The sequence below is a fragment of the Charadrius vociferus genome, unplaced genomic scaffold (genome assembly GCF_000708025.1).
Source record: "Charadrius vociferus isolate BGI_N301 unplaced genomic scaffold, ASM70802v2 scaffold1077, whole genome shotgun sequence".
Taxonomy (NCBI): domain Eukaryota; kingdom Metazoa; phylum Chordata; class Aves; order Charadriiformes; family Charadriidae; genus Charadrius; species Charadrius vociferus.
In genome coordinates, this window is record NW_009649168.1 from 980,131 (window position 1) to 998,448 (window position 18,318).

General features: G+C 45.1%; 1 protein-coding gene across 1 annotated transcript in view; it reads left to right on the forward strand.

Annotated features, from left to right (window-relative positions):
* Positions 1 to 2,258: 2,258 nt before the first annotated feature.
* Positions 2,259 to 18,318, forward strand: part of MAGI3 (membrane associated guanylate kinase, WW and PDZ domain containing 3) — a 45,731-nt gene continuing 29,671 nt past the window's right edge. The window contains exons 1-5 of the mRNA XM_009888471.1: positions 2,259 to 2,374; positions 2,476 to 2,584; positions 4,175 to 4,382; positions 14,463 to 14,579; positions 16,379 to 16,498. Coding sequence (XP_009886773.1) covers positions 2,259 to 2,374; positions 2,476 to 2,584; positions 4,175 to 4,382; positions 14,463 to 14,579; positions 16,379 to 16,498 — 670 coding nt within the window. The remainder of the gene's footprint in view (positions 2,375 to 2,475; positions 2,585 to 4,174; positions 4,383 to 14,462; positions 14,580 to 16,378; positions 16,499 to 18,318) is intronic.

Genomic DNA, 18,318 nt, shown 5'->3' on the forward strand with positions numbered 1-18,318 from the left:
GGACTCAAATGTACACAGTGTTACTAGTATTGCCCTAGAGAGAAAATAATATCTAAGTAGGTTATAATAATTGTACTTTTGGGGATAAATAGGCCATTTTTGTAGGAGTCTAATAGTTGAGCTTTGTTTTTAGAATGGAGTTGTGTCTATTTTTGTGATTTTGTGTGTGCTTAATCTGTAGGGCAGGAATTGTCCTACTGTTGGATTTACAAAATCACTTTTAGTTTACCCACGTTTTTTCCTTGTCCCCCCAGGTCCAAACGCTTTTATTTATGGAACATTTTAGAGGGGAGCAATAATGAAGCAAATTTTCTTAGTAAATTGGGAGTCTTCAATATCTATATCCTCCTGTAAATTTAAAGCTACCGTGTTGTTGTGCATCAACATAGTGGTTCCTACTTTATGTTGCAAATTCTCTGCCTGCATGACCATAAAAATAAATTATGAACAATCAGTTAGGACAGGAGATGTAATCAGCTAAAGCCTAATGAAGCTTATACTTCAGAGCAGGCTCATCTGCTAAAATACTACGTTGGCTGAATCGCTGCTGCAAATGGGTGGTTTCGTAATTGCGTTTCAAGTTAGGTTGGTAATACACGCTTATCTCGATGATGCCTCGTTAAAGCTGGTCTGCCCTCGGTCACTGCACGTCTGTGGCGCAGACCCGCTCTCGGGGAGTGTGAGGGTCGAGGGGCGCGCTCCGCGCTGGAAGCCTCTTTGGACAAGGCGCGTCCCCACCCCCTCCTGCTACTCCGGAGTGTGTCAAGCGCCTTCAGCTGGGGGCACCCACATCAGCAGATACGGGCAACAACTAGCCAAAAGTTTAAAAAATGCCTCAGGCCCAGTGCTGAACACGGGCAGAAGCTGTTGGGTCCCCAGGAAGATGGCTGGGAGAGAGCTCGGGCCAGCGGGCGCTTGCTGCGGTTTCGGACCCCCAGCACCCGCCTGACCTTGCTGCTCCTGGAGCACGGGTAACGAGGAGGAGCGCGTCAGCCTCAGCTGCCGGAGTTTGTTAGAAATGTAAATTAATATACCAGACTCTGGAGGTGGGCACGCGGTTGCTGCTGCCAGCTCTCCTGCATGAGCCACGGCTGTCGGTGGCGATGCTTTGCACCGATCCCACCGCTGGCCGTGGAGCCCTGGGCGCAGTCGCGGCGGGTTCACTGCTCCGACCCGCCTGGCCCTGGAGCCGGGCGGGAGAGCAGTGACGGTGACAGGCTGCGCTGCAACGGCCGGAGCAGTTCCAGTTCCTGCTCGTGCTCCGCTAGGAGACAACTGAATCCCAAAGGCTCATCAGTCCATCTTTGCTGGCATCCAGCTCTCCGCTCTTGCCCGTCTCGGAGAAAGCACTATTTCATATTTAATTGAAAATCCTGGGTGCCATAACTGAAAATAAATCTTACAGAATGAATAGTGATGAAATAATAGCATATGCTGTGCAAGGGAAAAGATAAATTCCTTTCATTTTTAATATTACATGATGATTAACTTAACACATAGGGAAATGTTCTTTCCTTGTGTGATTACTTCAACAACAGCATGCCGTTACGATCATAAACACAAACTTCCCTGCAAAATTAAGTTATAACAAAATTGTAGTTCATTGAGAGAAGCCAGTGAGGTTCGTGGGTGTGTGATGGATAATGCGTGCTCGGTCTCGGTGGACAGGGTGGGAGCGTGCCGGTGTCTGCCAATGCGCTTTGCTGGCAGCTCTGACCCCTGTTCTGTAGCTGGGATGAGTCTCCCGGCTCATTTGTTGTACTTTTCACATGTAGATGTAGTGCCAAATAAGTGATGGAAAAGTTGCTTGACTGGCATCTTCATACAGGTGAAAGTGAGAATTGCCTCATTTTCTCATTTGGAAGATTTTTAAAGTATTTGGAACAACGTTGGTAGGTCTTGAGTTATTTTTTTTTCTTACTTTTAGCTTACTGTCATTGGCGTGCGCTTACTGTAAAACTGCACAGTGGGTGTTCTGTACGTTCTCAGGGCCATTCTCAGGAAAATTTTAAATGTTTTAATATTCCTTAAGGGTATAACTTAACTACAGTTGATACTAAGTGCTATTTGTAGGTTGTGTTTTGAGAGAAAGTCTTTTTCATATTTTATTTTTATGGAATCGGTGTGACTTAGGCAAACTCAAAGTGGCAGTGCTTTAAAATGTCAGTGTTGATACTTTTCTGCAGCAAGCTTGTTTTTGCTGAGAAACATGTTGAAAAATGAAAGGTGAATACCACGTCTTTCACAGCAGAATTGCCATGTGGACTCCGTGTGAGTCAGGCGTTACCATCAGTCATGGCCAGTCTGGAGTGACGGGGGTTTTGCTGACTGTCCGTACTGCGCAGAGAGCGCTGGGGGAGGTGGTGTTTTCCAGGTAAACTTTGAGATCTCTCTAATCAATACCGCTGTGCCACGGCACATCTGTTAATTCGATCAGGGGAGTGCTGAGCTAGCGCTGAGCTGTTGTGGTTTCAGGTTCCTGGGAGTCCTTGGGCGCGCGGAGCGGCACAGCTCTCGCCTGCAGCTGGAATCTGCTGCGGAGCTGCGTCTGGCCGAGCACGAGCTCTCCGTCGGGAACGCCGCAGTCCGCCTCTGGGAGTGCAGGGATTTCCCGAGCGCCTTGAAAAGCTGGTTTGAGCAGCTCCAATTCCTTCATATAACCTGCACAATGACTCTGTTCCGGCACAGGAGCTGCCCCTGCCCGGTGTGTGCGGTGCTGGCGGGGTCCCTGCCTGGGCTGGGGGTCCCCACAAGCCCATCGATGGCGTTTCCACATGGGCCACGGGTGGGAGTGAACCGCACTGTGACGAGAATGGCTGTGTTTTAAGGCGATGCAAAGCAGGGACGTTTGGGATGGGTCCGGCATTTGAGAGCCCAGTTTGCTGGTGTGTAGACTGGGTCCAGCTGCGACGGACCTCGTGCTGCTGCTCATGGGCACAGCTGAAGGATACCTTTGCTGAGGACATTCTCCGCTCCCCGTGTTGGTTGGTCACACGGAAGGTTTGTTCTGTTCTGGGAGAACAGACAGACGGCATCTTTGTGAACGTAGTATCTTTGTCAGGCTCTTACTCTGCCAAACTCCAGACTGAAATAGGTTAGTGGGCCTAGAAATTATGCAGAATGTAATTGCATGTCTTGCTTCCTATGGAGAGCAGGCTAAAAATAAACCTCCCTGTGATTTGCATAAGTTCTATTCTAATCAGAACACTCCAAAAAAAAAAAAAAAGGGGTCTTGGCATGTGATCATGTACCCTTCTGCTGGGGAAACAGTGCCAAGTCCCGAGCAGATTAAATCACTTGTGTAACGCTGAGCAGCTGCAAGGACATTCTTCTTAGGGGATGTGACTGAAATATGTCATTCTATAGAACTGCACGCTGCTTAAGCAATAAGATATGGTATGTTATACGTACGTCAGTGTCTGAAATGCGATGCCGTGTTAGGGCAAGCACACGGGCAGACACTTTCTGCCAAACACTGCAATAGGTTAACCTGGAAAAGTACCCTGCGTGGAATCCCTTCTTGGGGTGGGATATTGAAACGGTACTTACTGAATGTTGTTAACTTTGAATTTGCCCATTAGCTGCGGATTATCAAAGGGAAGCATTAATATTAGAACAGTTTGGGGACTCAAGTAACATTTTGTTCAGTTATGTATGTTAATTGTGCTTTCTAGACCAAATTGGTTTGTTGCTGTCTCAGTGCATCAATTTCTCCGGTGTGAATAAACTAAAATGTCACATTGTAAATTTAAGGGAATGAATGGAAGATTGTTTATAAATTGAGAAAAGCAAGCCATAGTTATTCCAAGGAAAATCACCTCTATTGTTTCAGTTACTTGTCTTTGTTTTGGAGTGTTCCACTTCTGTATCTACTCAATGAAGAGCAGACTAAATGTTTATGTATTATTTTAACCTATGACAGCTACAGAGGACTGATTCCGTGGCTCCAGTGTCTGTATGTGGCTTTACAGTACGAGTGTTGCAGGGACAGACACTACCTGTGCCAGACAGTCTCTGTAGGTGTAGTGAGTTGCACAGTCATTAACACTCAGCGAGGGACTGAGCGCACAATTAGGAAGCCTTAATAAAGTGCTGTTACTAAAACAACCCCCTATTTTTAATTTTTTTTAACGTTTGCATATTGCAAATTCTAACTGTTGTTTTGACCCTTTAGGTTGTTGTAACAGACTCCTTTAACATGTTCGAGCCCATTTGTGTCCCTGTGCAGGCGCCATCACCTGCGCGCTGGTTCCGTCAGATCCTGTCCTGTGCTGCGCAGTGTGTTTGTGTTCATCGGCAGTCGGGGCCAGTGGGACAGACGCCTTTCCTGGCTGACCTGCAAGGACCACGTCCTCTGGGCTGTCAGCAGCGACGGCTCACGGGTGACGTTCCACACAGACACTCTCCCCCAGCCATCCTGATGACACCAAAATACAAAACGTCTGTGAGCTGAGCGCAGTGTCTCTCTGCCCTTGGGTGCTGCCCCATGGTAACTAAACCCACGTTCTCTGCAGTGAGTCTCAGGTGTTTCACAGAGTTGTAAAACGCTCCATCTTTCCCTGTCTTTAGGATACGTGCTGCCTCCCAGTCAAGTGTGGGGAAGGATCTTGAGAAAAGTAAAGAATTAAAATATCTCTTGAAAATACAGCAAATCTTTATAAATAGGCAAAAGATTGTTGATCTGTTCAGTGCTTTTTTCACTTCTTGAGAAAATACCAAATCAAAGAGAGGAGAGGAAAGTATCCATGTAGAATATAAAAGTTCAAACTGTTCTCTTGTGGAAAGTTCTTTTGCGTTTTTCTTCCCCACTGTTAAGTTGAAGGAAATGGTTATGTTTGCATTTTATTTGAAACCCGTTCATTATTTTAAATCATTTGAGTTTTCCTCCTATCTCCTTCAGTGTCTGATCTTCTATCAGAAACAGCTGTACAGTTCTTTGTGCCTTGCTGTTCTCCTATTTAATAATGGTACATTAAAATACTTGGCCTTATCAGAGAGAACCCTACCCATTGGTAATTCTCCTGCCTATACTCCCATGGTTAATGGATTTTTGTGTGTGCGCGATGTATTACTATAATCATATCTGATACTAGCATGCTTGAAGCTGGCGAGTTTGAACTTCTTTACTCAAAGGATTTTCATTTTAAAAATCCTTATGGTTGTAGGCAGAAAATGCATTAGGCTATGCAAGCCTTTTTGCTACCAATGCATCGCATAAAGCCAACTTAAAATGACGTCTGCTGTCATTCCATGGAAATCATGCAAAGGCTGCGAATGTCTGTAGATGTAACGAGATACAGAAGAGAAAAAGCAGCGTTCAGTGAAAATAACGAACTGTGTGGGCTACCAGTAGTTGCCAACATTTCTCATCATCTCTCCATGTACAGTTTTTTACATGTACGTTTCGTTTCATGTTAATTCCACTAAACATATATACTTTATTTTCATGAAAAGATACATACCTCTTCACAAAGTTATGCTAGGCTCCCGCAGAGAGTTCTGTAACTGAAAGAGCATTTGCTGCAAAACGCTACTTGTTTCTGACTCCAGTAGAGCCTTTATCCGTTGTCCTACATATGGGTTTCCAAATGCAGCGGGTCTTCGTTTACAACTTCTGCTGCTGCTGGGAGGCCCTGCGGTGTGCCGGCCGGTGCCGTCCCGGAGCTGCAGCGGTGCCCAGGCGCAGGTGGGAGGGCAGCGGCTCTGCGCTCGCGCCTCCCCGGCCCCGGCTCTGCGCTTCAGCTTCACTGGTGCCGGCCTGGTCCGGTATCTGTTCTGGCGTGTCAGCTAACTGCTTTTGCTTTTAGGCAGTTTAAAGAAAAGCAGTGCTTGTTGTTGGCTGTGGTTAGATGGGAGCTGCCCTCCGTGGGTGCCGGGGAGTGTCCCCCCACCCTGCCCATAGACGTTTGGTGCGCAGGAGCTGGGGGGTGAGCCCGGGGTAGGGAGTAGAAGGTGCTTCTTCCTTCTGTTAAAAACCTCTTGATTTCGCAGTGCTGGATCCTTATTCTTGGCTTCCAAGATTCAGCCAACTATGATGCATCTATTTGCAAACGGAGGCAATTGTTAGTTGGGTAACAAGTGTTATTTTCATACACCAACCAAATGGCACTGAAAGACTCCATCGAAACATCATCTGTGTCTTGCCAATGTTTTCTTTCTTCTTCCTTCTGCACTAAACAATAGATTTATTTTTTTTTTTATGGTACCTGAGGAACCCAGCCGTGGATATTCACAATCCAGAGACTTCTGTTACAGTTGACTTTGCTGTTTCTGTACTGCCAAAAATAAAAACCTGGAGGATTGCATACAGGCTCCCACTGTTTACATTTCATCTCCTGTCCTTCTCAGCTCTGAGTGTTTTTCAGAATAAACAATGCATTATTTGCCAAAGCTTTTGTATTTCTTAAAGATAGTTTGGGGATATTCCAAAGTGTATTTTAGTTATCGTCAAAACTTGAAATGCTTTAATGATGAAGCTCACAAGCAAACACAAAGCCAAATTATTTTTGCATACATTTACCAACAGTGGGCTGGTTTGTTGGTATGACGTTTCCAACCCTAGAAGATTTCAAGGAAACAGTACGACATAGTACACCGTGAATGAAGACTGAGAAACTTTGTCTCCCTGAGTCAGTCACCGCCCTGACTGAAGATCTGAAGGCATCTTCCTGTAAAGGCTTGTGTTGGTCATGCCTTTGATCATCTTTAGTAATGAGCGATCTACTAAATCTGTAGCCTTAAAAGGTCAAAACTCATAGTTACTGATGTTTTCGGAGTGTATTTTTTGTGACTAGCAAAAAGGTGATGATCCCTGAAGTGAAGTGGGATGTGCATACTGTCATGAGGTTTCTGGCAACCTTGTTTCTTAAACCTGGATAAACAGTTTTTCATTTATTTCAGAAGTACTGTAAAACACGCTTGCAGTATTTTGAATGCTATCGTAAATGATTTATTAATGCCGTAAGACTTATCTATACCATAATTTCCGTAAATAAGAATATATTGCCAAGAATTTATTGGTCAGCATATAACAAACTACAATTAAGCAAGCCTTTCAAAGTGAACCTTTCCAATGTTTTTCAGCTTTCAGCCAGGAAATTAGTCTGGTTTAATGGATTATTGTGGCTATGAAGTGCCTTGAGATTTCTTTCTGTGCAGTAGACCCTATGTAAATTCTTCTATGAATTGTTCTGTGTCTATCATGTTAATGTAATTAGATGAATCTGACATACTTACCCTTTACTTTTTCTGAATTTGCAGAAGATCTTTAATGACACAGCCATAGCTCAGCGACGTGAAAGATCCTTAATTCAATTTTCTTTAAAGAAGATTGACACTGGTAACATTTAGCCACTTAACAACCTTTATTTCGCAGCATGGTAATCGGCAAATGCTCTGCACCATGATTTCTCTTCAGTACAAAGAAACAAGATTTGCTATTGTAGTTAAAAGTTTACGGGTTAGTTGTGTTACTTGGAGAAATTAAATTCCACCCTCTGCTGCTGGGACAGGTCCTGACGCTTGTCAGCGAGGTCTCCTCCTGTCCCACTTTGCGCTGTGCTGAAGCTCTGGGACTTCCCACCCGTACCCGTTGGTCTGGGGTCATTGCTCTGTGCCTTGGAGTATTTGGTAGGGATTTGTAAAACCAGTCTTGTAAACGTAGCTGTTTGCATAGCTCTTTATTAGATGTTCAGTTCTTGGATGTGTTGTGTGGGAAAAACAGTGGGGAGGGCAGCGTGAGAGTATGCGGAGCAGGTTGGGGTCACCTGCAGAAACCCACCCTGAGTCTGAATCTCTCCTGAATAGGTCTCTGCAGGACTCTGGCATGCAGAGGGTCATGATTTTCATATGGCTGGTGTTTCCTAGATATCTTTATGCAATGCGTTTAAAAAGCATGGTAAAGTAAAGCAAATGGGTAGCAATCTCCTCCAGGCTTTCGGAAAGCTGGGCTGTGCTCGGCAGTGCTGCGTACAGAAGCTCACCTCTAAGGAAGATGGCGTAAAGAACTTCTCTCAAATTGTCCTTTGTCTGAAAGTTTTGATAATTTCTCAAATACTCTTTTTCTTTTTTATAACATGTTTTCTCCAGATGTTGGAATAACTTCCAGTACGGTGCAAGGAGACTGATTTGGATTTTCCGCACACAGACGGCGTGCAAGGCTGTGTCCTCTCCGTGTTCGCTCCACTGGTTCCCGAGCCTTTGCTCATCCCTGTGTGTTCGGCACCTAAACCCGGGCTGTCTCTGCTCTTCCCGCAGTGGTGCCGCAGCTGATGCTTGCACTGCGCCAGGGGCTCCACTCTGCAGTTTCATGTTGTCTTAAGATTTTTTTGGGGGATGCACTCGTGTAGTTTGAGTGCAGCGTGGCTTAATAAAAATATCTTTGCTGTCCCTGTCTTCAGTCAAATGATTAATTCTCTGCAGACATTTAGTAGAGGGAACTTCACACAGCCCAGCAGGCTTTAGTGAGATTCTGTTAATGAATATTTGAAAGCGTTTGTGAGACACCTTACTGGGGAATTTAAAATATATTTAAAAAATATTTTCTCCCTCCATCATTATTCTGAATCACAATACCTCCTTTGATACCTGTCTGCATTCCCAAGTAGTCCAGTTCAGTTTTATCTGTGCTCATCAGCTTCTCGTCCTCATGACTTGCCCTGCCCTCACCAAACAACTTTCCCAAGTCATTGCCCCATTTCCCCCTCTGCTGATAACGGCATCAGTCATTTCAGAAGAGTGTGGTTCTTGACATCTGTTGGTCTGCTCTCAAGCCGAAGCCCTGCAATGATCCTGGGTTGAGCGAGAAGGTGGGAAGTCTGTCAGTATGGCCAGAACAGATTAAAATATATTTTTGCTCTTTTTTCATGCCCTTTAATAACCTAAGGGTTTTTTTTTTATTTTGTCTTTGTAAAATACATCGTTTGCATTTCACATCCAAAAATAAGCTTCTAATGTAGTTGGCTCTTCTCCCACGTTTGTTCTAGGAAATCGAGTTTCATTCTTTGCCTTGTCTGTTCTTGTCATTGCCAGGGCAATATCTATGGCTTGTGACAGATTGCCGTTTTTGGACAAATGTCGCTCCCTGCCAGTGATACAGCAGATCACGCTGCCCTTGCGGTGTCTCACCAGAGACCTGCCCACTATGGCCCTTTGGAGAATCTCTGCTGAATTAGCCAACAGTTGGCCTTTTCTGATGTGGGATCTGGCAATCAAAGGACATGATTAATTTAGACTGTGGGAGCAGAGCCGTGTGGACCTACTGCTGTTTGAGCCTCATTAAAAGGCAAACAGCGGAATACATGTCACATTCCTGAGATGATTATCTGCTTTTGGTCTTTTGAACATCCTTGCAGTGACTTAACTCCAAAGCAGCTGGTGACGCCGGCTGGTGTTTGGGTGCTTGTTGAGTCCTGCGAACTGAACACGCAATTTTCTTGCTGTGTTTCTTAGAAATTAATGCCTCACCTGACAGTGGGCGTGATCGCTCTTTGAAGAAGCAGCAGTTACCTTGAGCGGAGCTCAGCCCGTAATGTGACCGGGATCCCAGATGGATCGCTGGCCCAGCTGTGGTCATCATCTCAACCTCCTTACTGGCCTGAATTTTCCCAGGCAGCTCCTCTCCGTAACGGGCAGAGTCCAAACTTGGGTTCTTGCACCCTTTACCTGGAGGAGGGGCGGGAGGTGTTGGGTGGGAATGTGCCCACGGAGCCCTTGGGGCATCTGGCTCCGCCGTCCTCCGCAGTGGTCCCAGGGCACCGGCCCTTCTTCTTCCACGAAGGAAAAGCAGACGTTTGCACAGTAATCCATCGATGTCTGCCTCACAGGCTGTGCAGAACGACACCCGCTGACTGGGCTGGACATTCTCAAAATGTGCTGAAGGCTGTGTTACTGCGGGGCTTTTCCGTATTTTCCCTGTTCTGTGAATATGGTGAATCTCCTGTATGCTTTTAGAAAGAATTTATTGCATTCAGCAAATGCATGTGCTCGGGTCTGTAACTTGTTTTAAATTATGGTATGTGAGTAGTTGATGAGGAGTGTCATAAAGTTAATGTGTTGCACACTGATTGTACCTTTGGTTTCCTAATGCAACATATCTGGTTTGTGTGGCTGAACGTTTCGTTAAATGGCTTTTGCTTAGTCACGTCAAAGATCACTTAATCTTACTTTCTGTATTGATAGCCAAGTTTTAATTAAACAGTAACTGTTTTCCACTTGATGAACCCTGATAATTCCTATTTTAGTTAGCCGCTTTTGATCAAAGCCATTTGGCTGTTCTATTAGCCCTTAATGCGTGTTTCACGTGGAGTTTTCATATTCTGGGCTGCCTTTTGCAGTCACTGTTATGCAACACATCATGCAGCCTCGGACCGTATGGAATTCTGCTTACATTGGTGAAATCTGGAATTTACATTACGAAATTCTGTTTAGATTTCTCCTCTGCTTTGTTCCCACTGAGAAAACAAAATAGTGTAGCGGTATCTCGTTGCGCCTTTTTCACTCGTCAGTGCTCCCGGAGCGCTCTGGGCCGTAGTGCCGAGGGGGAGCGGGGCTGCGGGCGGGGGGAAGGGGGGAGCTCCGGTCCCACCGCCGCCGGGTCCCCGACCTCCGCATCCGACAGCGCTGCGGGGCAGTGGGGCTCTGGGGCCAGTGGGGCCTGTTTCCCCCGGCCCTGGGCAAAGGCCTCGGCTGCCGCCCTGCCTGCCCGAACTTTTGGGGTGTTTTCTACGCTTTAATGACCAGCGGAACGCACAGGGACTGCAGGCGGGCTGTTCAAAAACGTACACCAGGAATGAGGGGATGCAGTTCCTTTTTCACATTCATTCCCTTAAAATACGGTTTTGCGTGACAGGCCGCAGTGAAAGTGTAAGCCCTAGAAATGAATTGTGTTGTTTAATAGGAAAGTCCCACACTTTTAATAAACTGCTACTTTGAAAAATGGCTTTTATAATTAACAGTGGAGTGTTTTTTTAAGAATTTGACGGACACACGCCCAGTGGTGGCGGGTGGGCGCTCCGGCGCACGGTGCGGGACGTGCTGTCTGCTGTGCCCAAAGTTGCCACCTACGTCTGTCTGCACGAAACGTGGGTAAAAGAAAAATGGAGAATTTCCACCTGTTCTTCAGAGTGATTTGTGGGGGGTGCCGCAGACCCGACATGTATTAGCAGCATGAGCCAGACACACGGTGACGTTATTTTGCTGTGACTTATTATTAGGCAGCAGCATAAAATCTTCACAGATTAAATTCTTAGAATTTATTTGGATGTTTAAACTTTGAGCTCTGCTGTTTTACCAACATTGCTAATTTAGAAATGGACTTTTTTTGTGTTGAGCTCTAGTAGCGCCATGGCAATACTAATCTGTTTGCAGTTGCAATATCTATACTTTAGCGTTCCTGTGACAGGTTGGATGTATAAATATCCATCTTTGTCCTGCTTAGGTACAGCAGCAAAGGCAACTTTACTGTTGTGGTTTACAGCGTGGTGAGAAATGAAAGCCACTACCCCCGTTTTTCGCAGTGTCTCTGTCACCCAGACCTGCCTCTGCCCTTCACAGCGCCGTACTTTGCTGCAGTGGTACTTAAGCCTTTTTTTCTTCTGCAGTCACTTAAGTTTTCCTTACCGAGCTGCAGTGTGCATATCCTTATTTAAGCAGTTCCTTTGTGGCTAATTTAAATTAAAACTGAAAACAAGAGGCTTTTGCCTGTTCGTCTTGCAGAACCTGAATGGTATAAAGTACATTATTCCTCTTGACTGGTCCCTGAGTTGCATGTGTCATCCTTCAGAGACAGCTCAGCCGCACAACAAACACCAACCCGACACTTATTAGGTCATTTCGGAGAGTCTGATACATGAGGTTCTCCTAAAAGCCTGCGTGAAACAATGCAAGGGAGCATGTTCAGCTCCTGAAGGGGGAAATATCTGGCTTTTGCGTAAGAACAAGCTCTGAAGGTTGCCTAAAGCATCCTTACTATTGCTTTATTTTTCTGCTTTCTAATGCACACTATTCTCTATGTGACTGTCTGTCATTTTCTCTCTGCCTACTCTTTGTTTGACTTTCTTCTGTTTTCCCCAGGCAATCCTTTCAATCTTCAATTTAGTCATCTCAGTCTCAGAGCATAGTCCAATCTTTAAGGTTTTAATGTTAAGATTAACCCCTCAGTGTCAACATATCCTTAAAAGCAGCTTTGCTTTTACTGGTTTTTGGACTGAGTTGATGTTTATTGAAAACGGTTTATGAGCTTTTAAATTTGAAAACATGAAGAAGGTAAGATCAGTGAATAACGTCTCCAGAATTCTACATCCAGTACAGATTTTCACCTCTTGCCAAGCTTTTCCAACGTGCAACGCTGAACACAGCTAACAACCAGATTCATCTGCCTGAGTGAAATACGTGTGTATTGATCTGCCTAAGTGAAATACGCTGGTATTGTTACAGCGCAGTGCTGTGGATCTGGCTGTGACAGGGAGATGGATGGACCATTTTAGGGGTAAAACACTTTTTAATGTTGAGAAACCATCTTGTCTACAAACAATAAAGTGATTTGTAGTAACAAATGGAAAATATTTTTCCTGCTGGAGATTACACCATTTATTTTCATTTTCCATGACATGTTTTGCTCATTATGCTGCAGGAGGTGAATCCAAAGTTTTATAAAGAACAGCTCATGATGGCAAAATAGGGAATTGAGCTGAGGGCCGCTGTCGTAACGAGCGAGAGCATGGGACCCGGGAGAGCTGCGGAGTGCTGCGAGGTTCGTGGCCGGGAAGGAGTCGGGGACAGGGACGCTGCTCACCCCATCCACCTTTGTGCGCACTGCTGCATCGCTGGTACAGCTCCTGGAGAGCCGGAGCACAGCACTGTGGTGCCGTCTCGATGCTTTTGGGGTTTCTGGACATAATTTAAAAAAAAAACGACAGCGTTAAGGGAGGGTGAGAAATGGGCTTCACCGGGAGCCGAGGGCTGGCGTTCGGCACTAGGGGTGCTGCCGGTGTTCTCAGGGCACGTGTGGTGCTGGGCTTCGTCTGTGTCTGATTTGGGGCTGAGGGTGGTTGTGTTTGGGGTTTGGTTAATTTACGGACAGCACAGACCTCTATGTAGAGAGGCTGATAGGTAATCTTGGTTTAGCTTTTAAACCCTTTCTACACGCTGCTGTTTTGCTTGGGGGAATGAGGGTGCGCACTGAAGTACCGTTTGCTATTAATGAGTGGTGGCAGCCAAGGAACGTCTGAGACCTGTATAAGTTGTGTGGCTGCCCTTAACTTGGCAAAAGGGGAAGGGAAAGTATAAACTTACCAAAACCAAAACTTGCAACCGACTTTGCAGCGGTGACACATGGTTGGGAAAACATGGTTAGTGGTGGTGGAAGGGTTTCCTGGGGTTTGGTGGGTTCGATTTGTTGTTTTCCAAATCAGACGTTTCATCTGAGTACAGTCATCTCGGCTGAAGGTGCGGGTGAGCTTTGTATTGAGTGATGTGGGTCTGTGCCCATTTCATTCCTGGGCCTTTGGGGGTGGTCTCTTCAGCCGCGGGTCTCGGCTCCTGTCAGAATCGCTCCTCTGGCGGGTTTATACATTTCATAACCTGTTGCTGACGCAGCTTAGCAGGAGCGGTTGTGTGTCCCCGCCGTGGTGATGCACCGGCACACGCCTGCTACGGCCATCTCCTGAGGAGGGTTTTGAAGACAAAGACTTAAGAGTCTTTTTTCCCTAAAGCCCCGAGTGTTCTGCTGTAGTACGTAACTTGAATTTATCAAGGTCACTGAACCCTATTTAATGTGCTTTCTGGAAAGATGACAGGGTACAAAAGATTGTTTTGTACCCTTCTGTCAGAAGGATGAAGCAGTAATACAAGAGCTCAGTTATTTGTGTGCTGAAGGGGCCGTGGTTATCTAGTGATGTGGCAGATTCGCTAATGATACCTGACAGAAGTATTGCAAAGGAATAATTGTAAAAAAACCTCTTCCATCACGCAGTGTTTTTTAAAAGAAATATTTTCTTTTTATAATATCAAGAATGCAGATTCCCATGTGGCAAAATACTGAGTTCAGGTGCCTAGCCAGTAGGTGTAAATCGAATAGAAAATACTACTACTATATCTGAAGTAGTTTCCTGTCTGTAGAGACTTCTAATTTTGGTAGTAGATTTTGTATTTTAATACTTCTTATTGATTTCAAAACAATTCCAGAATATTGTCATTCTCTTGCGTGGGAGATACTGAGGTTGGGTGGTTGTTGCTCAGCTATGCTTAAAATCACCGTGACGATGTACACCAGCAGAGTCGGCCTTTGGCAGCATAGAATGGCTTTTCCATTCAGGTTGTTGCATTAAAATCAACCCAGCCCTTTCTGCTGCTTTCTTTTTTTGTAACATTTGTAGCACTGAAATGCCATATTTGTTGTATGATCCTGTTCAATTTTTATTTAAGTTCATTTAAGTTATTCTTGTTTGTTGTTTTTTGTTAAGGAAAAGTCATCAACAAAGACTTGCGCCACTACCTGAGCCTTCAGTTCCAGAAGGGCTCGATAGACCATAAACTCCAGCAAGTGATCAGAGACAATCTCTACTTGAGAACCATCCCTTGTAAGTATGTAAAGATCATCCTCATTTGATCTGTTCCTGCTAACCAACATAATTTGAGAGCTTTAAACACCTTCTCTCCTAGTCTGGTTTATGGTTGTACCTTGCAGCAGGAACTTCTGTAAATGGCTTTGCTCGAGTCGTTTCACATCTTATGTTGCAATGAAAAGGTACGGCCAACACGGACTGACAAAACAGCAAAAATTTCAGTGTTCAAAGCTCAGAGTGTTTCAGGAATGTCTGTGTTTTACTCATCGTAAGTTGGTGAGTTGTCTGAATACCCACAGCCACCATGGGGAATAACCCTTCCTCAGCGTGCTCAGACAGTGCAGACACGGCCTGATTTTTGTCAAGGTGTCGCTTTTTGCACAGAGAGGAAGCCTAGACCTGGAGAGGGCCAGGCGCGACAGGCAGAGCAGGGCAGCTGGAGGGAGAGCTGCAGGAGGTGTCGTACGGAGAAAGGGACGCCGGGACAGAAGGTCGTGGGAAATTGGTGTTTGCTCATCCCGAGAACACGGCACAGGGAGGCGGCGGCAAGAGGGAGAGTGAACCCGTGGCCCAAGAACAAGAGGGAGAAAAAGCGTGTGGACAAACTTCAGTGTCACAGCAGAAATTAATTAGTCAGAGAATCTGGATGGGCCTGTCCCATCGGTTATGCCAGCCCTTCCGCTCTGAGCATCTGCTGGCATCCCTGGGTCCAACCTGCCCTTAGCGCGGTGCCTAACGGGTGCTGCTCCCGCCAGCGGAGGGTTGTAGGAAGCACCATCAGCGTACAGGACGCTCTGACAGCTGCCAAATACCCTGTCCTTGCTTCTCACCCTTCTGCGCCATTTCATTTCTTAATTATCACAAGATCGTCCTTTACCTAGTCTCAAAGGTTCACTGATTGAAAAGGCTCATCACCAATTGTATTTAAATATTCCTTGTGCTGAAAACTTAAAAGTTGGTCAGCTAACGTTTTTGTAACTACAGGAATTCCATTCGCGATTTAGCATCATTATCATATTGAGCATACCCAAGAGGTGGTGACTTTCTTAAAAGATAACAGTAGAGAAAGGCAGATTGTTTACTAGCAGCTCTTGTTCCTACGGCTGCCTGAAAAAATTGACGTATGCCTTTAAAATGCTGTTAAGTTACAGCAGTAATGAATCAGTGGAGTCATTTCCAGGAGAGCTTTAATTAAGCTGTTATACCTATAGGAGGCCCATATTTATAAACATAACACTTGAGAACTTCTGCATTAACACAGCTATTTACTGATTACTTTGAAAAGCTTACTTATAGCTGGAGTTTGGAGTATAGATAAATTACACTCTGAATTGTAAGGTTAAAAATAATAGCTTTTGTGCCCAGTTATGCATTTGGTGGCACAAAAATCAGATGTGCTTAGTCACGTGGACCTCATTCCAAATTAGCGAGTTGGTGCTGGTGGAAACAGCTCTTACAGAGCTCCCCAGAGCCCCGGACTGCCATTGCCCAGCTCGGGCATCGTCAGCTTCCACACAGTAAGTTTTCGGTTCACTGACCATAAGAAAGAATTCTCTCTAATTACCACCTCACCCAGCCTTTTTTCTCCTCCTTCCTCAATACCAGCACTGTCATTCCTACAGAATTTATTGGCCTAGTTTTTATATATTATTGTTCACTTGCTCACCAGTGTTCTAACTCGTCTTACTGGAGTGACATCATCATTGTATAAAGATTCAGAAATGTATTGTTTTTACTGAATTGTACAGCAGGCAGCATTTTGTAAACAGGCAGCACTGAAGTATCTTACAAGAGTGTTTTCTCTGTCTTTCCAGGCACTACGAGGGCTCCCAGAGATGGGGAGGTCCCTGGGGTAGACTATAATTTCATTCCTGTTGAGCAGTTTAAAGCACTGGAAGAAAGTGGAGCCTTGCTAGAAAGTGGAACGTATGACGGTATGTTGGTGACGTTCAGTGGAGGGGGGATGAGGACCCAGTACTCATGTGCAGTATCTTGGTGTAAGTGGAGCTCCTTGTACCAGGAGGAGGCACCAAGGGCTGCCTCTTGGTGGCCCTTACACCAGTAGAGCAGCAACGTTAAACCTGGTTTTGGAGTACCTGTGAAGAGGAGTAGTGGTCACAGTCACAAGTTGCGTTTCAGCCAGTCTTGATGCAATCTGATTATTTTCCCTCCTGTGTTTTTGAGCAAGCGTTCTTAAAATGTTTGTGTGCTTGGTAGCATTTTGTTTTAATGGAATTCATAGTCAATATTGTTTCAGAACAGAGCCGTGTTCTTCTCAGAGATGCACATCAAAAGGACAGAAGGCAAGGGAAATTCGGATACAGCAGGGGAAAAAAAAGTATTTTGCAATGAAAAATTGAGGAGTGCAAGACCAGATTGTCCAAATCTGTAGCAATGTTAGTTTTGTTACGTCTGATGAGGAAAAACCTGCAATGGAGGTAGTGAACCGTCAGGAACCGGTTATCCAGAGGAGTCACGGAGCTGCTGCTGTGTGATGGGCTTTTGCTCGGCTCTGGTCTTTTTCTAAGGGTTCGATGGCAGTCAGAGGTAGCTTTAAGGGTCCGCACTGCGGGGTCGGGACACGGCCCAAGCCCACCTTCCTTTGAAGTGGGAGGGGGAGAGAGCGGTTTGCCCGGCTCAGCCCTGCGTGTCCGCACTCCTCCGCCCGGGCCCTGGCTGCAGCGGGGGCTCGGCTGCGTTTCACTACTGAACGACGTGCCTCTTGGCAGCCTGAACGGAACACATGGCCAACACCTCACATTGCTTTTTGTATCTAAGTTGATAAAACTTGGAATATTATCTGGCTAGGTTTCTCTTGAACTTTGTAGTTGTACTTGAAGTTGACTAAATTACAGCCGAATTTTCAGAACTGCTGAGCATGTGCGGCTTTCATTGATGCTCAACAGAATTTACCAGATTATAAACCTGCCTTATTTTTACTTACATTTACATTACATTACAACGTATATTTGATTCAAGCAACTTTAAGCATGCATCTAGAGGACTTCTTTGATAGGTGGTGGTTTTACTGGCACTTGAATGAGTTTGAATCCTCCCCCTGCCAAAAAAAAAACAGGAAAAGAAAGAAAATGTGCAAAGCAGAAGATCCTGTGAAAGGCTCTGTACCTCCATGTCTCGCGCTGCCTGTTAACATCGCCCTCTCTGTGGAAATGTCCTCAGCAAACTGAGACTAAACTAGCACTTTAATTTTTTTCCCCGTAGCTCCCCTTTCTCTGGCTGTCACCGCATTGAGCCTCACCCTCACTGATGTTTGCAGAAGGGTTTCTTTTTTTTTTTTTTTTTTCTTGGGTAAGTCTTGCCTTCACTGTCATAAGTAGGATTAAACCATCAGGAGAGAGGTCAATTGCTGTAATTCTTTTCCAGAAAACAACAGATGATCCCTGGTCATTGTGTTTAGATTAAAATTTTGAAGTAAAAATCTGTTCATTTTTCTCAAGTACAAATCTGTTTTAGATGAAGCTGTATCGTCAGTAGAAACTTGTAGGACTAGTTTTAAAATCGCTTATTTGTAGCTGTTTTTATGTAAATAGTTACTTTATGTTTCTGCACAAAATTAATTTGCTTTTTGACTTGAATGTGTTTCTGTTGCTGCATATTACTCTGCTAATCAGTTAAACAGTATATAGAGTAAGAACAATTGATTTTCACTGTTTTACTTCTCTCAGACTTTTCCCCAAGTCTCTTTATGGCACATTAGTGAATTCCAGGCAAAGTAACGAATCTGTCTTTTTCT